The sequence below is a fragment of the Mauremys mutica genome, chromosome 2 (assembly GCF_020497125.1).
Source record: "Mauremys mutica isolate MM-2020 ecotype Southern chromosome 2, ASM2049712v1, whole genome shotgun sequence".
Lineage (NCBI taxonomy): Eukaryota > Metazoa > Chordata > Testudines > Geoemydidae > Mauremys > Mauremys mutica.
The window spans coordinates 91,345,825-91,372,825 of record NC_059073.1 but is presented as its reverse complement, the minus strand read 5'-3'; the positions used below and the strand labels follow the sequence as shown (position 1 = coordinate 91,372,825).

General features: G+C 41.8%; 1 protein-coding gene across 9 annotated transcripts in view; it reads left to right on the top strand.

Annotated features, from left to right (window-relative positions):
* The window catches only part of PPP4R1 (protein phosphatase 4 regulatory subunit 1), an 86,279-nt gene that overhangs the window by 40,025 nt on the left and 19,253 nt on the right, over nucleotides 1–27,001 (top strand). For all 9 annotated transcript variants that reach the window (XM_045007337.1, XM_045007335.1, XM_045007343.1 and 6 more), the window contains 7 exons: nucleotides 9,541–9,683; nucleotides 13,536–13,682; nucleotides 16,765–16,872; nucleotides 18,250–18,315; nucleotides 24,398–24,556; nucleotides 25,539–25,669; nucleotides 26,003–26,535. In XM_045007337.1, the coding sequence (XP_044863272.1) occupies nucleotides 9,541–9,683; nucleotides 13,536–13,682; nucleotides 16,765–16,872; nucleotides 18,250–18,315; nucleotides 24,398–24,556; nucleotides 25,539–25,669; nucleotides 26,003–26,535 (1,287 nt within the window). The remainder of the gene's footprint in view (nucleotides 1–9,540; nucleotides 9,684–13,535; nucleotides 13,683–16,764; nucleotides 16,873–18,249; nucleotides 18,316–24,397; nucleotides 24,557–25,538; nucleotides 25,670–26,002; nucleotides 26,536–27,001) is intronic.

The following is a 27,001-nucleotide window of genomic DNA, read 5'->3' as shown; positions in this document are numbered from 1 at the left end:
AACCTCATGATAACCAAATACACTCAGGCTTCATCTACCTACATGGGAGAAATTGACCGGTATAGTTATTGTGGAATAAGCTATTGTGAAAAAGCTCTTCATGTGGACACTATTCCAGAATAAAGTTACTGTTTTTTTTGCAATAACATCCACATGGGGAGTTATTCTAGAATAGCTATGCCAGTCAGTTTCCCCTTGTAGACAAACCCTAAGACTCCTCAGCTCTGCAACTCCCTTTCAGTGCAACATACCAACAACCACAGTGCACACGTCCAGTGCCTCATAACCACATGCAATCGGAACCTAAACCTCAGCTAAGTTAAGATATGTTTCCCGTTGGCATGTGTAATGTTGAAGTCTGTATGAACAAGTATCAGGTCACTGGGCATGTGCATTGATTTACACGTTGATACCCAACTCCGTTGTAAAAGTTGTCAGGGAACGCTGGAGCTTTTTGGCTGCTCAGTATGGGGGGACCAATTGAGGCTTTTGGCACATGAGGAGATATGAAAGTCACTTCTGGATTTTGAGATAAGCACTTTAGATTAATGTTTCTGTTTAAAATGATCAATGGCGAAATAGTTAATTCAGATTTAAAAATGAGAATTACAGTATTCTATGCAGTGTAGTGTAGTTCCCAGGATATTGCAGTGTCAACGTTTCCAACTCATTGAGATGATTGGTGCAATTCACACTTTGCAGAGTACAGTAGAAGCTCAGAGTTACAAACACTTCTGGAATGGAGGTTGTTCGTAACTCTGAAATGTTTGTATCTCTGAACAAAATGTTATGGTTGTTCTTTCAAAAGTTTACAACTGAACATTGACTTAATACAACTTTGAAACTTTAGTATGCAGAAGAAAAATGCTGCTTTCCCTTTATTTTTTTTTAGTATTTACATTTAACTCAGTATTGTACTGTATTTGCTTTTTGGGGGGCGGGGGGGGGGAGAGGGTCTCTGCTACCTGATTGCATACTTGCAGTTCCAAATGAGGTGTGTGGTTCACTGGTCTGTTTGTAACTCTGAGGTTCTACTGTAATTGTAGCAGGCAGTTACTAGGGAGGACAAAAATGTATCAGTTTGCACTTGAATCATCTTTTTCAAGTTCACATCCAGGAAAATTAGAAACAACTTAAAAACAAAAAAAAACTTAAATTCTGGAGTACAGTTCCATGACTAAACAGCTGCAGAACACATGAGAGCTTGGTGGAGCTAAATTGAATTTTGATAAATGAGAAAAATAAATACAAAAGACTTAAGTGTAAAGCTTGAAAAGTACCCAGTCTATGAGATATTAGGAGAAAGTATATGTTTGAGATGTTACAAAGTTGTCTGTGGTAATTTGCTATAAGAGGACACAAAGATATACTTTCAGGTGGCAAAATTGAAAAAGGGAGCATTTTAAAATGTTCCCCCTGACAAAGGCAGAAAATTATTTTTCCAAACAAATGTTATGAAAAATGTAATCATCCTCTGAAGATTTATTGTGTTGTTTGGAGTCTAAATGCAATCATTAAAGTTTGAAGTAGACATTTTTAATCCTGACTGAAGTAAAAATCTCAACCCAACTTTATTATTTATTTGTATTGTGTTAGCACATAGAGGCCTGGGCCCGTTCAACTAAGCCCTGTGCAAACATAAAACACAGATATGGTTCTTGTCCTGAAGACCTTACAGTCTAACTTAACCAGTGCCTCCATAATCTGCAATTTGTGATGATGACTAAACCATTTGTTTCTGTTTGGTTACAGTTTGTATTTTATAGAATTAATAATAGCAATTGCAGTTTACTCTGATATAAAGAAATCTCTCTTTAGGCTGCCATAGGACAAAGTTAAGTAGGAGAAGAGGTGGAGAAGTGAAAGTGGAGAGAATGAGGGAGGGTTGGATATTTTTCTCTTTTCATCTTTGGCATTATTTTTGTTGGTACATTTTTAGGAATTATAATGCAAAAGTCTGTACTAATGTAAGATTGAGACTGTGGATCTAGGTCCCTTTTCAGCAAGGCACTTAAACATGTGCCTTAGTGCTTTGCAGAATTGAGACCTTAAACACAAGTGTCAGGGAACTTAGAAGTTTAAGGTTCTCGCATAGCAGCAGTAGTATTGCATATATGATGTATATTGAATTATTAACTATGCTGTTAAATGTATACATTTAATTACATGAAAAACTACATTAAAAGAGCATTATTAAGGTTGTAAAGTCAAGCTCTCTGAAATTAGGAAATGCCAGAATTAAGGCTGCCGAGCAACCTTATTTTGTCCTCCTTGTGCATGGACATCTTGATATAGTGTTTAATTACATGATCACATACTATAGTTTCTACAGAATCCTTGCCTCATTCAGAGCACAAAATAAAGTGGTGCTAACTTAATTAGAAGATTTTCAATATTTTGCTTCATCAGTGTGTGGCTATTAAAGCCCTGCTCCGAATACAGAATTTTTAGTTTCATCATGTTTTTATCTACGGCTCTTATAACTATAATCTCCGAGTGCTTCACAGATATTAATGAACTTATTTTCACAATACCCTGGTGAGGCTAGGGCATGGTATCAAGTCCCATTTTACAGATGGTGTGCTGAGGCATGAAGAGATTAAGTATCCAAACATTTTTGGTGGCCAATATTTTTCAGAATAATTAGCATTATTTAGCACTTTATATATTGAAAACGTAGTTCCCATTGATTTCAGTTGCAGCTGTGAGTGCTCAGCAATTCTGCAGATCTTGTGCTGGGCACCCACAAAATGAAGAACACTCAGTTAGTGGCAAGCTGTGAATATTTTTGGTTTAAGTGACTTGCATAGCATCACATAGAAATTCTGTAGCAGAGGCAGGATAGAATCCAGTTTCCCAAGATGTCATTCAACTGCCTTAACCATGAGATCATACTTTCTCTGCCTGCAATCTTCTGTATTCACTACACACTTTCCATCTTCTGCAACAAACGAGGCATGGATCCAACAGACAAGTCTTCTGTACTAGGCAGCTCTGATTCTTCTCCAGAGCAGGACCTTCCTGTGCACTGAATGAGGCTGTGGTCCTCTGGGGGAAAAAAACCCAACTACTCCATCTCCACACCCCTTCCCCGCCCCTCCCCAAAAAACTGGTTCCTGTTCCAATTCTCTTTGTCCAGCCAGTCCCAATCCTCCCTCCTTATCTCCACACAAGCTTTTCATCCAAATCTCAGTGTCCATCTCCCACTCCCAATCGTCATCTCTCATTTCCATCACCAGCTTCCAGTCCTAGCCTCCCCTCCTCCACCCAGCTGTGAGTCTCCTTGACCAGCCAGTCCCACCCTTCCAACTCCTAGTCACAGGTTTCCCCCACCCACCTCCTGAGTCCCAATTTCAGCAGACTCCTTGTCCCGTTTTAGCCCTTTCCCTTCGTACTGTTCTGGCTTTTGTCCTGCATTTGAATCAGCGTCTTCCATGCTGCATGGGTGCCAGTAGGGTGGCCATTGAGAGCACAGGAAGAACAGGCTCCCTGCTCTCAGTTCCAGTGACTGGCTCCATTCTGACTCAGAGTAGCTATTATAGGGAAAGTGTTAGGACTCCCCTGTAGTCCTGGGCAGGAGCATGGTCAATTATCGGCAGTAGGCTGGAACATGTTCAGTCACTGTCTGGTCAGTGCTAGGAGCTATGAGAGGCACTGAGCCTACTTAGTGAACATGTAATCTTTGATTTTTAGCAGCTAAAAATCTCAGATATCTGTACTGAGCATGTGCAAACTGAGATTTCCCAAAGGCTCATAATTTAGCATGGATTTTCACAGGGATGGCAAAAGGCACACCACTGATACAAAGGCCCCTCCCCTGCCAAATGTGAAGTCCCTGCCCCGAAGCATGGGGAAGCAAGAACTTTTCAAAGAAGAGGGGCCAGAATTTTTAACATGGATATTAACAATGTATTTTCCCCAAACTTTTTTCTTGGAAACAGTTGAACAGTTTTGGCTAAAATTTTCCAAAAGTATTCACCCTGAGGCAGACACCCGAAGTGTATAATTTTATCTCAAAGAGTTTGGCAAAGTTTTATAAGCAACTGAAAAACCGAGTCTTCTTATTGAGAAGTATCAGGCAACATCAATAGTAGCTGGTGCTAGCAGCTGTGACCTATAATGCTACTCTATAAACTTTACAATTTACATATATGGAATTTTTTAATTATAAATTTTAAGTTATTTAAACATTTTTGTTTTCCATATAATTTGTTGAAATGGATAGTCTCTTTGGCTGCTCAGTTTCTCCTCCTCCTTCTTAATGACTGCTTGGCTCACTGACATTGTTTGTACTGCCAAAAATGTGCACTCAATCAGTAAACTGGAGTCTAAGCTTTTTTTTTTAATCTGGTTATGTTCGCTAAGTCAGTTCTGATGAAAGTTCAGATTTAATACATTGAAAGGAATTTTAGCGTCTTATTTTTAGACATTTGTTTGATTGTATAGTTTTTCGATTTTTACTTATATATCTTGTACATTTGTCCAGAGAATCTTCTTTTAAAGACATTATATGTTTCTCTTACACAATTGCTTAGTAATGTATTATGAAGAGAAACTAAGCAGCCCAAAAATGTTCATTTGTACTGTCTGTCTTCACTGTAAATAGTCAGAACAGCCACTAACTTGATTATTTTGGGACTTTCTTAGTGGCTTACAAAAAACGAACTCAGAAAATACTTTTGTGCATTCTTCCTAACTTCTAAATAAATTTTAAATGTGTAGTATGAAGAAATGGAACTGCTAGGCAGAAATTTTATTATTTTACCACTCAGAACCATTGCTTCTAATTTAGAAACTATGCAGCATTAGATTTGCTCTATCCACCACTGGATATAGTAGTGCAAATAGCAAAATTTGTCTTGCTCACTCAGGTTTAATTGCAGCATGCAATTAGTCAGTACTAAATATAAATAATATCCTCCCTCTTAGAATAAGGACTTCTTTTTACAACCATTCTGTTTTGATGATTGCTATATGTTATATAATAAGATTTACAGTGAATGTGTTCAACAAAATGAGCAAAATTAGTGCCATATAGGCTTTACCTGAAAAGTTCATGTGTGAATTTCCAATAAGGAACAAATGGTAGAATATACACCTATGAAAGGATATTACACAAAGATTTTTAATCCTCAAAATTACTGTAATTTGAAGGTATTGTCTTTCCATTATGTATGGTTGTAACAAATCTATTCTCTAACAGCAGCTACTGCTGTTGAAAAATTCTGGAGAGGCAGATTTATCCAGTGGTTAGGTCTGAAATAGGTTGTTTTCTGGGCAAATGGAGTATTGGGATTCAGTAATGTCCCACTGTCTATTAAAATTGAAGATGTACAAAATACCCAGTTTGAATTTGATCCATATATCTTCAGAGAGATGTGAATCCAGTATATGAAGATATTTAGATTTAATTCAAGTAGTGTCCCACTTCCTCCACAAAAAATGAATTAATATTCATGAAATGATTACAAATATTATGAAAATATATAATAAATGAAAAATAGAATGAATAACTGTTAAACACTAACAGAATTTCAGAAAAAATGTTAGTCATTGTTGCAAAAATTAAAATTCCAAAAGGAGCTGCTGTGATCACTACTAGATGCTCTGTTGAGCAGGGTCTCATCTGAGATGTATTCAGTTCACAGCCAGTCAAGATTTCCTTTCTCTCCCAAATAAATGGAGTGAGTCATCTTGGTGGCAAGTGTGTCGCCGTATGAGTTTTGTCCACTTCCCCCAAAGCAATTCCTCCCTATCCCACCAGTATTATGGAATTGCAGGGGTTCATGCATTTGACATTACTAATCAAATGAATGTTTGAAGCAAGAGTGACAGTGTAAGTGTGAAGCTTTACAGTGCTCTGGTTTTTGGCCTGGCATGGAGAGGAGTCACCTTTGCATAAGATCTGTTGTGTCACTTGCTTTGAGGAGGTAAAATATCTCTTTCTCATTCCAACTCACACGTTATACAGTAACTCCTCACTTAAAGTCCTCCCGGTTAACGTTTCGTTGTTACGTTGCTGATCAATTAGGGAACATGCTCGTTTAAAGTTGTGCCGTGCTCCCTTATAACGTCGTTTGGCTGCCCCCTGCTTTGTCCTCTGCTTGCAGGAAGAGCAGCCCATTGGTGGAAGCTTGTAACCAGAGTGGACTGGCAGCTCCCTGCTCCCCTAAGTTCCCTGTGCAGCAGCTGCCTAGCAGGTTAGCAATTGCCGGAAGTTCAGCTGTCCCTCCCCCTACTGCCATGTGCTGCTCCTGCCCTCTGCCTTGGAGCTGCTCCCCAAGCCTCCTGCTTGCTGTGCGCGGAGGAAGGGGGGGTCTAATGTCAGGGTGTCCCCATCCCTCCTGCTCCTACACCCTGCTTACCCCTTCTTCATATAGAGCAGGGTGGGGACAGGGACGAGAGAGCTTGGGGCAGCAGCTGCTATCTCAACTTCCTGATCCACTTAAAAAGACAATGCACTTAAGAGTGGGTCAGCTTACTTAAAGGGGCAGTGTGCATTTCTCTCTCTCTCTCTCTCTCTTCCCCCTCCCCGCCATACACAAGGTGTGTCTGTCTCTGTCTCCTATGCTGTCTCCCCTCCCCTCCACTCCATTCCTGCTGCCTTGTAGAGTGTGAGAGGCTACATTAACAACAATGTGTTAACCCTTGATGGCTCAGCCGAGTGCTAGTTCATCATTTAGCAGCAAGGCACTCCCTGGGAAATATCCCACCCTCTAACTTCACCACCTCAACCAAGCTTCACAATCATCATAGCTGTGTATAGTATTAAATTGTTTAAAACTCTGTGTGTGTGTGTGTGTGTGTGTGTGTGTGTGTGTGTGTGTGTGTGTGTGTGTGTGTGTGTGTGTGTAAAAATTATACTGCCTTTTTAAATAGATCAGCAAGTTGAGACAGTAGGTGCTGCTAGCAAAAGCTCACAACAAGGCTCAGGACGAAGGGTCTCCTCCCCTCTCCCCCACTCTGTGGAGATGGGGTAAAGATGCAGGGGGGAGAGGGACACCCTGACAATAGCACCCCTCTCCTCCTCCCCCCCGCAGAGCAAGCAGGAAGCTCCCAGGAGCAGCTCTAAAGAAGAGGGCAGGAGCAGCACACAGCAGTGGGGGGAGGGACAGCTGGACTGCCGGCAATTGATAGCCTGTTGGGCTGCTGCTACACATGAACTTAGGGGAGCTGGGGGAGTGGGGGGGAGGCTGCTGGTCCACCCTGGTTCCAAGACCCCATCAGCTAGCTCCAACGGGCAGCTCTTTCTGCAAGCAGTGGACAAAGCAGGCAGCTGCCAAACAACATTATAAGGGAGCATTGCGCAACTTTAAATGAGAATGTTCTCTAATTGACCAGCAACGTAACAATGTTAATCGGGATGACTTTAAGTGAGGAGTTACTGTATATCAGAGTGTCACATTATCAAAGAAGTGAGAAGCTTGGTATCAAGAAATCAGGATCCCTTCAAGTATTTGCATGTTATGGCTTACTCTGCTGTGCTTTGGCATTTATTTTATATTGCTAGCAGTACATGTTGTGATCAGAATTGTTGTTAGCTGACATGCAATTTTGATGCCACTGTGTACCTGAGAATCATAACTGCTATCTGATGACTTGAGGAAGTTCTTATTAGGCATCCGTTGGAGTGAAAATGTGGAATTTTACATTCCTAGTTTTAAATGTCTCTTTGCATATTTACTTCTATTGTCTGTGTGCATATTCTGAATAATGGAAATACTGCTTATCTATTTTTCTCACTGTTCTATTTCTTCTTTGAGTAAACAGGAAAATATAAGCTCTAAAGGGGTGAGTGTGCAGGTGGGATTTATTTGGAAACTCTGCTAATGCAATTTCAGGGTTTTGTTTTTTTTCAAGAATTACCATACATACTTGTTCATAAGCCAAATTTTTTAGTAAAAAAGGGAAGCACCAGAGACAGGGGTTGGCTAATGGGTTACCTAGGGAGGTGGTGGACTCTCCTTCCTTGGAAGTTTTTAAGGTCAGGCTTGACAAAGCCCTGGCTGGGATGATTTAGTTGGGAATTGGTCCTGCTTTGAGCAGGGGGTTGGACTAGATGACCTCCTGAGGTCCCTTCCAACCCTGATATTCTATGATTCTCTGATTCTATAGAGAGGGTGAGGTGGGACACAGCCCCTCCCCCCAACAGAGGGAGCAAGGAGAGGTAGCACAGCCAGCAGAGACAGAAGGGAAGAGGCGGGGCCAGAGTTTCTCTACTTCTGGCCACGCTGCTCTCCCCTCAGCCTCCAAAGCAGCTGCAGCTCCGGGGCTGGCAGGCTGCAGCCGTGCCGCTCGGCCCCGCCCCCCCAGAGCAGGCTGTGGCTCTGGCCATGCCGCCCAGGCGCCGGAGCACGGTGCGGCCGTGCCAGACCAGCTCCAGCCAGGTCAGAGACATTCTCCCCTGGCCCTCCCCAGATAAGGTGGAAAGGGATGGGATGGGGAGAGTGTGGGGGTCCCGGGCTAGAATGGGGTCATGTGGGGGGTGGTCACGGGTTACTCCCCTGACTCCGAGCTTCCCCCCCCCCCCCCAAAAAAAAAGTTGCTGTCCCAGCCCATCAGGGTAAGCAGCTGGCGTGCCGGGACACGTTGTTTACTTTGGTTTACCTCCCTGCCTGTGGATGCTCGAGGTAAACAAACCATCTCGGACCACCTGCGGCTTATCCTGATGGCCCGGGAGGCAAACTTTGCTGACCCCTGAATTATAGAGTCGGCTTATGAACAGGTTATAAAAATGTTCCATTTTTACTTATCCATCTTGGGGGGAGGTTGGCTTATAAACGAACCGACTTATGATCGAGTATACACCTCTACCTTGATATAATGCAACCCGATAGAACACGAATTCAGATATAACGCGGTAAAGCAGTGCTCCGGGGGCGGCAGGGCTGCGCACTCGGTGGATCAAAGCAAGTTTGATATAACGTGGTTTCACCTATAACGCGGTAAGATTTTTTTGGCTCCCGAGGACGCGTTATATCGAGGTAGAGGTGTATACGGTAGGTATTTGCCCCAGTTATACTGTATCTTGTCACTCTTTCCCCACTCATCAACAGTATGTTCCCTTAGGATCCTGTCAATTGGCTTCTCTCACTCAGACATGGAATCCTCTGGTCTGGATTTTATTATTTGGTTAACCGCACCCACAAAGGCTGTAGAAGCTGCTGAAATTTTGTTTGGTGCCCAAACTGTTCTCTCTATTTTGAGTCCTGGAACTGCATCATGGCCTGATCTGTCTGTTTCTATGCCATAGCAAACAGCTTCTTCTGCACTTAGTGGGTGGCCTTGGGGGCTTCCACCTTCTCTTTTTCTTGCCACCTTGCAGTAAAAAACTGGGCCCAGATTGTCAGCAGGTTCAGTGATGCAACCAAAATCTGCACCCTGAGTTGTAAAAGGGTGGTGGTTACCCTATGAAACTGTTTTTAGCATAAATACATTAGGATGTGATTCACCTGGACAGCATTGTAAAAAGAGTTTAATATTATTGCAGATACAATGTCTTTTTTTATTTTATTTTATATTATTTCAACATTCTTACAGAGCCAACTGTGCGAGCAGAACTGATGGAACAGGTGCCTCATATTGCTGTGTTTTGTCAAGAAAACAGGCCTTCAATACCATATGCTTTTTCCAAATACTTATTGCCTATTGTGGTGAGATACCTCGCAGACCAGAATAACCAGGTAAGAGTGTTATGTTCTAAAATTGAATGGATAATACACTTTCTCAAATAGGATAATGCAAACATTTTACACTAAGTAAAAAAAGTTTAGAGCAACAAGAAATAAATCTAAGTCTGAACTTCTGTGAAAAAGGGGTTTGATATTTTTTTACAATAGGTTCTGAGCTGGTCTTGGGCATCTGTGGCTTCCCTTTCGTAATGCTAAAGCACCACTATCAAAACAAAACACTATCCTTTTACAGGCCTACATATACTTTCCTTGTAAGGAAGAAAGAAAGAAATTCTATAAATTAAAATTAAAAACTTGTTTTAAAGTCAGAAGGAACCATAATGATCATCTTTAATTTCCCATACAACAGACTGTAGAACCTCACCCAGTTATTTCTGTCTTAAGCCCATAGCTTTTGTTTGAGCTTTAGCATACATTTTAGAAAGGTATCTAGTCTAGATGTAAAGACTTCAAAGGATGAAGCATCCACCATGTTTTTAAGTAAGTTCTTCCAGTGGTTAATTACCCTCACTGTTAAAAATTTGGGCCTTTTTTCTAGTCCGAATTTGTCTAGCTTCATCTTCCCATCATTGAACTTCATTATGCCCCTTTCTGTTAGATTAAAGAGCTGAATCTCTTCTCTGTGTAGGCACTTGCACACTGTGATCAAACCAGCTCTTCACCTTCTTTCAAGAAGCTCAATCTAGTTTCTTATAGTCTGTCACTGTAGGCATGTTATCCAGACCTCAAATCATTCTTGTAGATCTTTTTTGAACCCTTTCCAATTTTTCAACATAATTTTTTATGTGTAAATACTAGAACTAGACACAGTATTCTGGTTATAGTCTCACTAATGCCATATAGCCATATACAGAGGTAATATCACATCCCTATTACTTTATTCATCTTCAAGTGCTTTCTCATGTCCATTCCAATAGGTGTGTGTGCGTCCTGCATGCACGACCGTCTGAAGGTTTTTTCCCGATCGGCACCCATCGGGTCGTCTGTGGAGCCCCCTGGATTGGCTTCCTCATGGCGGTGTATATAGGACACTGCCAACCCGCCGCCTCCGTTCCTTCTTACCGCCAGTGATGGTCGTTGGAGCTTCCTTCAGTCTCTTGTTTCGCAAGTGCCTACCTAGTGGTTACTGTCTAGTTAATTGTAAATAGTTCTTGAAAGTTGTAGTTTAGTAGTAGTTAGCCTCTTTCAGGAGGTTTTCCCCCACCTCTCTAGCTGCCCTGACCGGTGTATGCCTCCATCTGAGGGATTTAAGTCCCGCGAGCGCTGCAGGAAGCCTATGCCCAAGGGCAATCTGCATGCGTCGTGCCTTAAATGCTGGGATGAGAGCCATCAAACAGATAAGTGCTCCATTTGTAGGAGCTTTAGACCTAGGACGAAGAGGGAGCAGGACTATCGCCGCAAGCTCCTTTTAATGGAGGTGGCTCTTTGCCCTCAGCTGGCACCGGAAGCTGCACTGGCAACATTGGTGTGGGATTCCTCGGCACCGAAAAAGACTACTCCAGGGAGCACAGGTGCCGCTCCTTGTCTTGCAAAGCGGGTTTGAGCACGTGGCACCGCTCCATGCCAGATACTTTTGAGGCCACTTGGGACCTTATTGCCATGACGGCACAGTCCCTGGCCCTGCAGGCGCGGCACCGGTCCAGGCGGTGGAGCAAGGCCCGGCACCAGCGATGGTGCAGTTTGTGGCACTGACGGGGCAAGCCAAAGATGCTACGGTGCCGCACCGCGGTACCATTCCCCGCACTGTTGGGCTCTGCCCCTCCATCGTCTGTAGCAGGCTATTTGTCGGACTCCGATAATGAGTCATCAGTCTCCCGACATAGTCAGTACAGGTCTCGGTCCCAGCACCGCAGATCACGGGATGTGCCGGCGCCTGTGGTATCCTGGCTCCCACAGTGGCAGGGGCCGGTACAGTGGCAGGGGCCGGTACAGTGGCCCTTTTGGACTCCTTGGGCCTACCATCAGGCTCAAGGGCAGGGCTCTAGGGCCGCATCCATGGTGTCTGTGCCCCATACTCCTCCTTCAGCCACGTCGGTGCCACGCCATACTCCCATAGCTCCTGAAGACCCCCCCACATGACAAGGACCCTGAGTCTTCGCAGGCGGGTGCAACTCTCAGGCCAGCACCCCATGTGGTACCAGCGCCACAATCCATCCCGAATAGGACAGACGTAACTGAGCCAGCCTCCAGCCTTCTCGGGTAGCCTTGCGCCTTATAAAGACCATACAAAACACCATAAAGGTGCTATGGCAGACCCTGGCCTCCATTCCTCCCATGGCCAAAGGGATGGAAAGGAGATATTTTATGCCGCAGAAGGAGTACCCTCAGTCTAGAACTGGTTCCTGTGCCAAAGTCATGGGATGCTAAGAAGCTGGACCTTTTCAGCTGTAAAGTATCTGAACTCAAGGCCAATGGTCGCAGGCAGAACTATCATTGCACATCACCTCACACCAGACATCGCCCTTTCAATTTTTCAGAAGTGGGGCTTTTTCCACATAGACCTGTTCGTGACACGGAGCAACAGGAAATGCCAGCAGTTCTGCTCCTTTCTGAACCACAGCCCAGGCTCCATCGCGGACGCTTTTCACTTCACATGGACGAGTCACATGCTGTATGCGTTCCTGCCCTCCCCTCTCATACACAGAGCCCTCCTCAAGGTCTGCTAGGACAGGGCTTTGTTGATCCTCATAGCGCCGGCGTGGCCCTGCCAACACTGGTTCACCATACTGTTAAGCCAGACCAGTAACCCTTCCCTTATGCCGGGATCTCGTCACTCAGGACCACGGTAAGCTCCAGCACCCCAACCTGGAGTGCCTGCACCTTACGGTGTGGAAACTCCAGGGTTGAACCCATTGCATTTCCAGTGTTCGGACTCAGTAAGACAAGTTCTCCTGGGGAGTAGGAAACATTCGACCCGAGCCACGTATCTGGCAAAGTGGAAGTGGTTTTCTATTTGGTCCTTATGGAAGAAAGTATCTTCTCCCCTTGTTGGTCCTTTTGGTCAGGTGCCACCCAGGTTATCTGAGCTTCTTAACCCTTTACAGGGTAAAGAGGGATTTTACTCTACCCTGAGCTATATGTTCATGACTGTGTTGTTCAATAAATCCAATTTACCAAGCAGTCCAGATCAATCTGCATAGCTAACCTTCCCCATGATTTATCACTTCACCAATTTTTGTCATCTGCAGAGTCTATCAGCAGTGATTTTATATTTTCTTCCAGATCATTAATAAAGATATCAAATAACACCCGGCCCATTAGAAACAAGTCTGTTGGATGATGATTCCCCGTTTTACATTTATTTTTTAAAATCTGTCAGTTAACTATTTTACACTATTATGTACTTCTTGATGTTTGAATAATGCTACTTATCAGAAGGCCATAAAGGACTAAGTCAAATGCCTTACAGATGTCTAAATACATTGTCAATATAGTTACTTTTATCAACCAAACTTGTAATCCTTTCAAAAAATGGGATTTGTTTGACACATACTTTCCATAAAACTATTTTGGATTGGTATTAATTATGCTCTCCTTCTTTAATTATTTACTTATAGTGTCCCATACCTGCCTTTGATTGTGCCTATTTCGCATCGCGAGTTTGACTTTCGGGAAACATGAGGGAACACTCTTGAAGTATTTGTAGTATTACAATAATGTACAGTATATAAGTGTTCCTGGACATGACTCTTAATTTTTTAATGTTATAGTTTTGCAGAAGGATTTAAGAACACGTGCCCTCAACCTTGACAGGGGCTATGAGGGTGTGTTGGTGTATCTTCCAGTGTATATCTAAAAACTATCTCACGTAAACTCGTTTCCACTTTGTTTTTCCTACTGTAGGTGAGAAAAACAAGTCAGGCAGCATTGCTAGTTCTGTTGGAGCAAGAACTTATTGAGAGATACGATGTAGAGACCAAAGTATGCCCTGTTCTTATAGACCTGACTGCACCAGACAGCAATGATGATGTGAAGACAGAAGCTGTGGCTGTGAGTAAATCAGTGAAACTGAGCTTTAAGGTCTAAGGTTTGAGTGAACATTTGGTCTTGTAACGCACACTCATTCCTATATATTTGCTTTCTACAGCTAACTCTCTCTCTAACTTTTCATGAGTGATGTACCTGAGTATTTAGATTCTAATATCTAAACTGTATTGTTAACCCAAATTTAGGTGAATAAATTTATTTTAGATTACTTACTATATGTATTATATGACTTTTAAACCAGATTTTATACTTTTTGATAATCTAAGCACTACCTAGGTGTACAGACACTCTTTCCTTAACCTGTGTATTCAAGCTAATGTTAAAAATTATATAATAAAAGTACTCCGGTATTTCTAAGGCACTTACAATTGTGGTGCCTCAGAGAGAAATGGCTGTCAGTAAATTAATCCTTAGCATTCTTTGCACTGTATTGGTCATGTTTGAAATAAATTACTTGTACATTCCCTAAAAGAAGAGAGACCCAACTGGACAAGAAACTCAGGAGATTAATTGTATTACCTGTTAAAGTGTTTTCTATTTTGGGAGCCTCCTTTTATGACCATTGGCACTTGATTGTTTTTTGTACTGTTCCTTTCTTTAGTAGAGAATTCTTGATACATGAATTGTGTTGGCCTTTACTTTGTGGGCTTGTTTTCCCTTTTATCACCACCAGTATCTCTGAATATAATGCTCATTCAGACAAACTTGAATGAATTTTTTCAGATGGAATTTGGAGTAATGAATAGACTAAGTTCAGCAACTCAGTGGTTTAAACTGGTACAAATTTAATAAACAGTCCTCATAGATTAATTTTCTTCAAAAACATGTATAATCATTTAACTAAACCATTTTAATGAGTTAATTTATAATAGTATAATGCCAAATGTGGTGAAAATCCTCAAGTTCTGTCAAATGCATTGTAAACCACTCTATTCATTCTAGATTTTCTTTTTACACTGTAAGAACATAAGAATGACCATACTGGGTCAGACCAAAGGTCCATCTAGCCCAATATCCCCTCTTCCAACAGTGGCCAATGCCAGGTGCCCCAGAGGGAATGAACAGAACAGGTAATCATCAAGTGATCCACCCCCCTGTCGCCCATTCCCAGCTTCTGGCAAACAGAGGCTAGGGACACCATCCCTGCCCATCCTGGCTATTAGCCATTAATGGAGTTATCCTCCACGAACTTATCTAGTTCTTTTTTGAACCCTGTTATAGTCTTGGCCTTCACAACATCCTCTGGCAAAGAGTTCCACAGACTGACTGACTGTATTGTGTGAAAAAATACGTCCATTTTGTTTGTTTTCAACCTGCTGCCTATTAATTTAATTTGGTGACCCCTAATTCTTGTGTTATGAGAAGGAGTAAATAACACTTATTTACTTTCTCCACACCAGTCATGATTTTATAGACCGCAATCATATCCCCCCTTTGTCATCTCTTTTCCAAACTGAAAAGTCCCGGTCTTATTAATCTCTCCTCATATGGTAGCTGTTCCATACCCCTAATTTTTTTTGTTGCTCTTTTCCAAACCTTTTCCAAGTCCAATATATCTTTTTTGAGATGTGGCGACCAGATCTACACGTAATATTCAAGATGTGGACGTACCTTGGATTTATATAGAGACAACATGATATTTTCTATCCCTTTCTTAGTGATGTCCAACATTCTGTTTTCTTTTTTGACTGCCACTGCACATTGGGTGGATGTTTTCAGAGAACTAACCACAATGACTCCAAGATCTTTCTTGAGTGGTAACAGCTAATTTAGACCCCATCATTTTATATGTATAGTTGGGATTGTTTTCCAGTGTGCATTACTTTGCATTTGTCAACACTGAATTTCATCTGCCATCTTGTGGCCCAGTCACCCAGTTTTGAGAGATCCTTTTCTAGCTCTTCACAGTCTGTCTGGGACTATGCAAATCACTTTGAAACAAAAACACTAATATTTATTAAATACTATTATTTATTTTATTTAAAATTGTGGCTTGTGCCTAAAGACAGCAACCAGGTTGGGTGCTAATGTATTAGGCACCATACAAATATACAATAAATGACAGTACCTTCCTCAAGGAGTCTAAAAATAAACATACATGAGGTGGAATAAAATTTAAAACTGAGTTGCTTCACACTGTCCATTTTCATTGTTATGCAGGTATGGAAGCTTTGATAATCTAAATTGGCACTAAAAAAAACTCATCTCAAGCATCACCAATTATAGAAATGTATGCTTGAAAATTATCGGAAATTGATTTTGAAGGATAGTTTATTTAATCAAAAGTGATCTCACAGCTTATCAATATTATGTTCAGTTACCTCAATTTTTTCTTAACAAAGCTTTGGTAAAAATTAGAGAGAATGAAAGAACAATTAGAAGGGGGAATTGTCACTTTCTTTGGGCTAATCGCTCCATGACCCACTTTTTTCAGTAACTTACACATAGGGCATTACAAATGAGCAATAAAGAGAATTTTAGAAATCTCTCTAAATATGGAATATTTTGAGGGTTGTGGGAATCATTTTATTATACTAAACTTTATATTATTTATTCCGTTAAACTTAAAGAACTAGAAATCAAGCACTTTGGTTTAAAATGTCAGAAAATTGCTTTTAAGTGTGGAAGTGTTTTAATAAGTGGAGGTGAGAAATGAAGTCCCTGAATTTGACTGTTTTCAGACTAATCTATTTGCTATTTCTGTACTGTTCAATACACAGTATTGTGAGATAGCTGCATTAATATTAAGAGTTTATTCCTACCAACTTTCCAGAATGGCTTGTAGTCACTTTTTTCCATAAATTAACTCTCTGATTTTGTTGCTTTATATTGGGAAGATCAGTTTCTCTCATTCCCTGTTGCAGTTTGATACAGGGAAAGAAAATAATCAGTTGAGCTGCCTACAATGCACACACTTTTCAATATGAGATTTAAAAGTATCAGAAAAATTCAGGATCACATGCATCAGGTTTTAGCTTGACTGTAGTTACAACTTCAATAATACAGAAAGGTCATTATTTAATGCTTGTGAAATTAATTTCTCTGTTGTATAGGCATTCCTAATCAGTGTTTTCCTTCTCATTAGATAATGTGCAAAATGGCCTCCATGGTGGGGAAAGACATCACAGAGAGACTCATTCTTCCTAGGTTTTGTGAGATGTGCTGTGATTGTAGAATGTTTCATGTTCGTAAGGTATGAATTTTTCTCTGTCTGGTTTGGTTCAGCTATAGTCAACCTAAAAATCACATTTGTCTGAATTTTTTTTTTTTATCTGCTGATGTTACCTGAAATACCAAAAATAACTATAAATGAAAGATATAGGGCCTCACATATTCTACGACTGAGCTGCTGTGGAAATTTGCTGATGAATAGTATTCTAGAATCTTGGTTTTTATTTAAAAATAAAACTCTGCTTCTAGCCCTTACGGGTGTAGAGATAACCTTGAAAACATGAATCAAGTGTAAACTGATGCAGTTTCACCTGCCTGACCCACAGGTCTCTGGGAGGGAACGAAGGGTATATCAAGGCAGAGCCAGCACTGGGCATAAGCAGACTAAGGGCTTGGCTACACTTGCAAGTTGCAGCGCTGGTAGAGGCTTTTCAGCGCTGCAATTAGTAACCGTCCACATTGTGATTTTTCAATCCAGGAAGCTAACACACAGTGTTGGCTCCAAAAATCCACTCTCTCTATCTTCCCCCTCCCTGTCACAGTACACCACCCTCCACCACCCTCTTTTGAAAAGCACGTTGTTGCCACTTGAATGCTGGGATAGCTGCCCATAATGCAGCACTCCCAACAGCGCTGCAAATGCTGCAAATGTGGCCACACACCAGCGCTGGTAGCTGTGAGTGTGGCCACACACCAGCGCTGTTCCTGCACAGCTGCATGACCAGCGCTGTAACTCCCAGCGCTGCAACTTTCAAGTGTAGCCAAGCCCTAAGCAATTGCTTAGGGCCCTGAGCAGCTCAAACGCCCCCATTCACTTGCCTGGTTTAGTATTGTGTGCGCATGGGGGGAGGGAGGGAATATTGCTGCTTAGGGCTCCCATTGGACTAGCACTGGCTTTATATCAGGGTATTAAAATAAATTAATGCTTCCATGGAATTTAGACATTGCAGCTGCATAATAATTTGGTTCCAGTACCAAGGAGTACTGGATACTACAGAAGAAAATATTTTTCTCTTTTTTTTTTTTCAGTTTTACTGTATGTATTTGATAACACTTTGTGTATAATAATTTTCACTTTCTCCTTTGTATCTAATTAGTGTCCCACATTCTTTGTAGAGTTCTTTCATATGTAAGAAGGGGAGATAAAACATTTTAAAAAATAATAAATTGTGAGTTTTATAACCACAGAAATTGGCAGGTGTAAGGTGTAGTACCTGAAACTACTACTAACAGTTTTTTTAAACTGACTTGATTTCAGGTTGACTTTATCATAGTGAGTATATTAAAATTGTGGGTGCGGGCTATTACAATACCTTTGCAGATGATGAAACATTGTAATGATCAAAAATCAGTTATTATCAATTAATATAATTTACTTATCTCTAACTTTTGTCTACAGGTATGTGCAGCCAATTTTGGAGATATCTGCAGTGTGGTTGGGCAGCAAGCCACTGAAGAAATGCTTGTAAGTCTTTTGTACAAAACTCAGGTTGTTGAGTTATGGCTCTAGGTGTATATATATTCTCCTCACCCTCTTATCTAAAAACAAAAAAACTACCTAAGAGAACTCAAAAGTTGAGAAATAACAAAGTTAAGTTTGCACGTGCACCTGAACCCTGTCCTTTTAAAGACTGTATTGCAATACATTTACACAATTACATAACATTATTTATGCAGAACCACTTCCTCTTTCATCACTCATTCTTTGAACATTTTGTATTTAAATGACTTTCATCAGTTCTGTCTGAAGTACATGATACCACAGAATTTATTTTTTTTCACCCCTGCAACCTCGGATACATGTGTAAGGTGAGGAGTTGTTTGAAAAATAGTATGTGATCATGAAATGATCAAATGCTGTCAGGCCTGTGCATACGGGGGTAGAGTTGAGGTTGCCTGCATATCCTCAGCTTGGGCTTTTCCTGAATTTTGAGGGCTAGCACAGCTTGCATGTACATTTAATAGAGTTTTTAGTAGAGTTTAAAAAAAATAAAATAAAGATGAAAAGAGAGAAGGTGGTGGGACAAGAAAGGAACTTACGCTGCAGGACTGATAGCTCTTCCAGCTTGCAAAAATTTGGCAATAGAGTCATAAAAACGTAGGGTTGGAAGGGACCTTGAGAAGTCCAGTCCAGCCCCCTGCACCGAGTCAGGACCAAGTAAAGTGAGACCATTCCTGACAGGTGTTGGTCCAACCAGTTCTTAAAAACCTCCATTGATGGGGATTCCACAGCCACCCCATGGAAGCTTATTCCAGAGCTTAACCATGCTTATAGTTAGAAAGTTTTTCCTAATATCTAACCTAAATCTCCGTTGCTACCGATTTAAGCCCATTACTACTTGTCTTACCTTCAGTAGACGTGGAGAACAATTGATCACCGTTCTCTTTATAACAGTCCATAACATATTTAAATAGCATGTGTGCATCTCATAATCTGAAACTAGTAGGGTAGATACCATGGGGCTACCTTGTCTCCTCTAAGAGGCTGATAGGAATGTAGAGTGGGGCTCTATCTTGAGCACTTTTACGAAGAGTGAAGGAGCTCTTCTTAGCCCCTTGGTGATTTATGCTATCCGCTTACGTTTTCTGTGGTAAAATTCAGCTTTTGGTCCCCAACTATTTCAGCTGCTGAGCTTTAATTAAAAAAAAAAAAAAAAAGAGGAGTCAGGAATCTCTTTTCATGATGGAAGAAGTGTTTGTTTCCAACTCTTCTGGTACTTCAAAAACAGTTGAATGACTTCTGATGAAATTTTATTTTTTTAAAAAACACTTTTTACTCAAAAAGTCTGGAAAATTTCAACCCAAAAGGAGATTGCTTGAGCAACTGAAAATAGGGTTGTGATGAAAACTGTAATACTATCTTGATAGAAGTCACTGCTGGTCTTGCTGCAATACCACAGATGGTGATAATCATGTGATGAGTTTTATGCTGTGATTGCCTCATCTGCACCTTGCCCACTAATCCATTTCTGCTGGGATTACTTCAAAAATTACGAACACCTAAGAAAGTTCAGTCACCAATTTTTAGAAAAACAGTCTCCGTAAAACGGTTTTGTCTTCGAGTAGTGTCCATCTGGGTGCTCCACTTCAGGTTGATCAGAGATTTTCAGTAGCAGTGCCCATTCGGCCCATGTACACGTTCCGAACAACCTCGTACCCCATACTGAGGATATATAGAGCTGTTCAGGTGAACTTCCCACAGTGCCTTCCCAACCACACAAGGGCTTGATATAGCATGTCTAGTGTGCCTGTTTCAGCTTTGCTGTAGTTTAGCTTTGAGTTCTTAGTTCTAGGTTTAGTTTAGTTAGTTCCCTTATTTATTTTGTAATGGTACCTTTTTAGTTAATTTGGGGTTTTTCTGTTTAATACCACCTTTTTCTCCCTCTTCCTTCTGAGGGATTTGCCTTGGGGGTCGACATTGACCTGGTAGACTGGGATTCAAGCATTTCTGTGCCTGCCAGGAATCCCAGTCAGCAATGGACATTCCTAATGTAAACACTTACATTCCAGACAAGTGCAAGATCTGCTCAGCTTTTAAAAGCAGATCTCGAAAAAACAGCGAGATTAAACTTTGACACCTCATGATAGAACTCTCCAGAAAACCTGCCTGGGATCCAGGTTCAGATACCCCACATATGTCAGCCTCCTACTGAGCACAGTGCCCAGGGGTAGATGTAAGGCATACGGGCCAGTACGGTGTACTGGTAAAAGTTAGCTGCCTGTACCAGCCCGTACCACTGACTTTAAAGCGCTGCCGCAGCACTGCTTTAACGTCACTGCCCCTTTTGCACCCCCCATTGGCAGCCGTGCCAGGTCCCTACCAGCGGGGCCACCAATCGGGGGCACAAAAGGGGCATGGACGACCCAGCAGGGCCGCCAATGGGGGGGTGCAAAAGGGGCAGCGACGTTAAAGTGCTTTAACATCGCTGCCCCTTTTGTGCCTTCCTCCCGCCCCCACTTCCAACAGGGAGTGATGGGGCGAAAGAAGTAGCTGCCCCAGGGCTGCGATTAAAATGGGCCCGGGGCTCCAGCTGCTGCTACTGCGACAGCGCCGGCCGGAGCCCTGGGCCCTTTGATTTCTGCTGGAGCCCCAGGCAGCGCAGGTCAGGGAGCTCAGATGGCCTGGCTGGGGGACACTGACACCCCCTCCCCGCCCCTTCCGCTCGAGGCCCTGCATCTTCCGGGGCGGGGTAGGGAGGAGCGGTCCTGTACTGGAAAGAGCTCCATTTTACTTTCACCCCTGACAGTGCCCCTTCAACCTCCATGCCCCACTTGTCTAGGTATTTGCAAGATAAGAACACAGAGGATGCCAGTAAAGCTCCTAAGAAGAGAAGTTCTGGATCTCCTCACAAAGAGCCGCAAGTCAACGCAGTTGTTTGTTGTAATGGCAGGCAGAATGAAAAGTCACCAAGTGTCTGCTCAAAGGATTTCGTCCTGGATCGCAGCCTGCATCCGCTACTGCTATGAACTGGCAAAAGTGCCTCCACTGGCAATCCTGACAGCACACTCGACTAGGGCGCAAGCATTGTCGTTGGCCTTCCTGGTGCGGGTGCCTTCAACTTCTGGGCAGCTTGTAATTTCGTAACACAACATGCCACAACAACTTCGCTGCTTCCAGGAGTGGCTCAGAACAGTCTGTATCCCAATCAAGCTGGCGTCTGTCCATCAGCCCCTAGACTTGCGTTCCTTTCACCACCCTCTTCTACTATCACCATAACTTTAGATGCATCACTTGTGCGAAGGGATGAACACCTGCGGGACACACCGTCCAAAGCAAATGGTTGCCTCAGGAGTGTCTCCTACAGATCAACCTTCTAGAATTACAAGTAGTATGGAACATCTGTATCCACTTCCTTTCCTTAATCCGGGGCCAGTCCATCAAAGTCATGACAGATAATGTAATCTGTACATTCAACATAAATTGTCAGTGAGGGACAATTGTGCTGAAGCAAAAAAGCTGTGGAGCTGGTTTATAGCCAGTCACACCCTCATTTCAGCCTCTTATCTTCCAGGCATTGCAAAACACCATGGCCGATAATCTGAGCAGACGTGTCTTCCAAGATTACAAGTGGGAATTGGACTCTTGGATCCTCAAACAGTGTTTTTTCCAGGTTTCCAAAAGTGGACCTCTTTGCGACGCCTGCCAACAGAAAGTGCAATAAAATTGTGCTCGAGAGGACTGAGTTATCAATCCTTGGGGACACATTTCTCATTCCTTGCAGGAGAGGTCTTCTCTCTATCTTCTGACATCGCTGATTCTGAGGGTGTTGAACAAAAATCAAACAAGAAAAAAACGGAGTCGTTCTAATTTCACCAACTTGGCTGAGGCAGGTCTGGTACATTTACCTGATTTACTTCGCCTCCATTGCAACTTCCAACCATTTCCCATCTGCTGTCTCCGAATGCTGGTTGGACTCTCCATCCCAACCTGGCCATCCTCTGACTCAACGCTTGATTCTCAGCGATAGAGATTTTCTGTTTGACAGGTAGAACAGGTCCTATTAAACAGCAGAAAAATCTCTTCTAGATATACTCACCATGGGTGTATCCAGCAACTCTTCATTCTTCTCTTTCCACTGTTCTTGATTACTGACTGGATTTAAAGAAGTTGGGTCTTTCTAATGAGTTCTATCAGAGTTCATTTGTCAGCTTTTGTAGCCTTTTAGTTCCCAAGGGTTCTCGGTCTTTGCTTATCCCACAACAGCAAGATTCCTGAGGGGATTGCTTAAACTATTCCCCAAATCAGAGAGCCTGTATCTGTATGGGATTTGAACTTGATCCTTAATTGTCTTATGAAACTTTCTTTTGAGCCACTGGCTGTGTTCTCTGCTGAACTTATCTATGAAAATGGCATATTAGTGGCCATCACTTTTGCTTGCAGCGTCAGGAAATTAAGCGCAATGATGGTTGATCCCTCTCCATCCCACCACTCTTATTGTTTTCTTCAAGGATAAGGTACCATTATGCCCATATTCTAAAATATCCCTCAATTTCCATATTAACTAAGTTCTTGATCTTCCTGTGTTTTGTCCCAAAGCCACATCAGACTAGTGAGGAAGCTGCCTTGCATACCTTGGATGTTAGCCTTCTATTTGGACAGATCAGACCATTTAGAAAGTCTCCAAGACTCTTTCAGTTGCAGATAAATCTAAAAGATCCACAATCTCCACCCAGAGATTTTCAAAGTGGGTTTCCAGTTGTGTTTTTGTTTGTTACCAGGCTGCTAATGTTCAGCCCCCTTTGAGAATAAAAGCCTATTCTACAAGATCCCAAACTACCTCCATAGCACTACTAAAAATGTATCAATTGCTGAAATTTCCAAATGGCAACCTGGGTATCAGTGAACACTTTTTTCCCAAACACAATATCCTAATATATGCCTCTAGATCAGAAGCTGCTGTTGTCACAATAGTCCTTTCTTTATTGTTGGATCCAGCTCCAAAGCTCCCTCCTCCTCCCAGGGATACTCTGGGATACCTAAAGTGAAGTACTGATAGGGACACTACTCAAAAAAGAAGTCATTACTCACATTGTGCAATAACCAGAGTTCTTTGAGAGGTCTCTCTCTAACTATGCTCTACTACCCACCCTCCTTCCCCTCTACTTCAGAGTTTTGTCTCGCGGGACTTTATGGTAGAGAAGGAACTGAGAGTGGTTTGCTCATGCAGCTCCATATATCCTTAGTATAGGGTATGAGGTTTTCTGGACTGTATTTGCAGGCCAAACGGGCAGTACTACTGAAAATCTCTGATCAAAGGCACATGTGCCGCTGAAGTGGAGCACCCATGTGGGGACACATCTCAAAGATTGATTTGGTTACTGCATGAGGTGAGTAACTCTCCTTTCCTTGCACCAAATGTGGAATTTTTCACCAAAGAACCAGGATGGGCAGTGTTCTGTTGATAGGCAGTGACAGGTTTAAAGTCTGATGTTCACAACCTATAAGAGCTAGCAATGGGAGTTTTATATCATTAGAAAGGAGAGATTCTCCATTTTCTGAAGAAGCTCATCATTTGCTTTTAGCTCGGAATCTTCTCTTTCCAGTGGCTATCACTCACTCACTCATGCCCGTCACCCCAGTGGCTATAGTAATCTTAAATGTTTTCTGACAGTAATAGGTAAAGTTGTCAGACACAAGTGTGATTGTGTCCCTTTAATATTACCTCTTTCAAAAGGAAATTACATAGTGAAGAGTTTGTCTTTTGAAATGCTTTTTGTAGTTTTTGGACAGGCAGTTACTTGGATGTAGGAGAGAGACAGTGGTAAGAGAGAATTAAAGGAAAAACGTTGCTGCCAAAAACGAATTTTGCATCCAGGTGCACACACTTTGATGTCCATCCTTCAGATGTAATTTGAGGGGATCTAATTAAGAGAATAGTAGAAATGGCATGCTCTTTTGCTTTGCAAAACCTATATAAACAGATCCTGTTTTGAGCAGCAGGACAAAGAGTCTTAAAAAGGGAAGTAGTGAGGTAAAGGAGCATAAATTGGAACCAGTAACCCCTACAAAAGTTTGCATAAAAGTTTATTTACTGTGTTTTATATAGCTACCAAGGTTTTTCCAGCTCTGTTCTGATAATGTTTGGGGAGTTCGGAAGGCTTGTGCTGAATGCTTCATGGCAGTTTCATGCGCAACATCCCAGGAGGTCCGGCGGACAAAACTGTCAACGCTTTTTATCAGTCTGATCAGTGACCCTTCACGATGGGTAAGAGTTTTGTTTTATTTATCAAATACCTATTTTTCTGTTTGCTTTTTCTTTGGTACCCCATGTTAATTTTTTAGAGATAAATAGCTTATTCCTGTGCATGGTTGTGTCAAGTAATTGTGTATAATGGTGGTTTTGCTGACTGGAGGAAGGCTATTCTACATTATCCCAGTAAAATGTATTGGACCCTTCCATTGAGAAAAGGTATGTGGAGCTGCAGGCTTCCCTGCTATTCAGTGTTGCCAAAAGTCTGCTTATCACCAGGAATATCAGAAAATTGCAGATGTAATTAAATTAAATTTATTGAGATTTTTTTCTCCATGCTTCACATCCCCCCCTGACCCCACCTCCCCAGTCTTGAAAATCCATCCTTCAAATCTGTGTTAGGGTTGTCAACAGGGGCTCCTTCTCAGAGCCAAAAGGAAGCCTTAATGCCCCAGAGCACCAGTTTTTTGGCTCTGAGAAAGCATGTGAGCCATAATCGGGTACAATGAAAGAAGTAATAGAAATGGAGGTGAGAGAGGCTCACCAGAAGTAAATAGAATTCAAGCCTGTGGTTCTTATTGAATCAATGTAAATTCCTGACTATGTAAAATATGTTTCCACTAAACTGGCATTTCTTCTTTCCAGTCACTTGGATCTTCCACTTCATTGGTGTTCAGACTTACTCACTTTAAACATTGAAATAGTGTGGGAGGGTGAAGTATGCTGTCAACCACAGTCAATGTGAAGATGTGTACAATGATCTGTGAATTGACCACTTTGCCTGCCTGCTGTATTTCACGTCTCACCCCAATCTTTCCCTGCTCAAGGCTTTTTGCCTGGCACTTTCCCATATCCGGCTTGTTGGCACTGTTCCCAGATGAAGTCTCTCCTGTCACTTTCCCCAGTGCCCTTACAGCTCTTCCCCATTCCTAACAACTGGTGGTGTATTTATACAACAGCTGTTTTAAATTATTTTCTCTGGAACCCATTATTCTAGGTCCGCCAAGCTGCCTTTCAGTCCCTGGGGCCTTTCATATCAACTTTTGCTAACCCATCCAGCAGTGGTCATTTTTTTAAAGAAGAAGAAAGTAAGAACACAGAGGATCATAGATCTTCAGATGAAGATGGGTATGGATTTTCTTGGTTTTGTAGTTTTCATTTTTCTTCTGCATATAGATAATGCTGCTTAGGAGACTTTAATTTTTCTTTTAATTTGGTTACACACATTGGTAGTGAAGACACCAGAACTTTTGCCAAAAATTGGCTTCTTTAGCTAAGTTGCTGTTCAGTTATTTAGGGTACTTCACTTAGGTCAGCTATCCAGTAAGTAAAACTAACTCTATAAATACTAAAATAAGAACATGACTATGAACTTGCATAAGTGTCTAAATTTATAACCAGTATGTTGTTGTTGTTTTTTTAAATAAAAAACTCATGCCTATTTTCTTTGACAACCAACAGTGAAAAGAACAGGGATACAGAAGATGTCACAACAGAGGATGTACGTAGCAGGACAGAGAAGCCACCTTCAGATGCTGATTTTAGTGATTTTACAATAAAACTTGAAAACACCATGGAAGACCATAACCCTGTGCCAAGTAATTCTCAGAGTGAAACTGATTACCAGACTGAGACATTCTTACGTTGCACTTTGTCTTCAGAATCTTGTGGGGAAATAGCTGATGAGAATGAGCAAAGTTCTAGCTTCTGTAGTATAGCAACGCTGCAGGAATCTGGGTTGAGGTCCCAGGAAACCTCCCTCTCAGAACAGGAATTGTACAACTCTTTCCATTTCTGGAGGACTCCGCTTCCTGAAATAGATATTGATTTAGAGCTTCAGCAAACTGATCAGATAATGCCTGACCCAGAAATTCAGGAAGGAACAAAAGACGTGACTGTGCCAGTTTCTTCAAACATTACTATGGCCACAAGGAAGGAGCTGGAAGAAATGATAGAAAATCTGGAGCCTCATATTGATGATCCAGATGTTAAAGGTATAGTGAAGATATTTGTGTATATTTAGTGTCTGGAAATGTTTTTCTGTAATAATGTTTTGTGGAGGCTTTAATTTTTAACCTTTTGAATGAAACTTTAAAAAAAAAATCAGAAGAATTAATGCTTTTGGAGTTTAACCAAATTTGTTCTAGCTGTTTTAATTTAACTGTGAAAAAGGATGACAAACCAAAACGTTCTTATTTTGAGAAGCAGCTTCTGATTGTACAGATGCAGTTTTGCTCCCATTGTTAATTGCGAGTGCATAATAGCAGGTACAATAATTGCATCTGTAATTCTTAGTACTTTGACGTCTAACTACTTGATTTGTCAGTATAATCAGGCAGACAATCACCTGAGTGCTGCAAATCATCATGCGCAGTGTTGCATATGCAGTTACTGTGTGTGCAAAATAGGAAGCCAGATTGAGGCCCTTTTGAAAAATCAAGGCCTGAATGTAAGAATGTT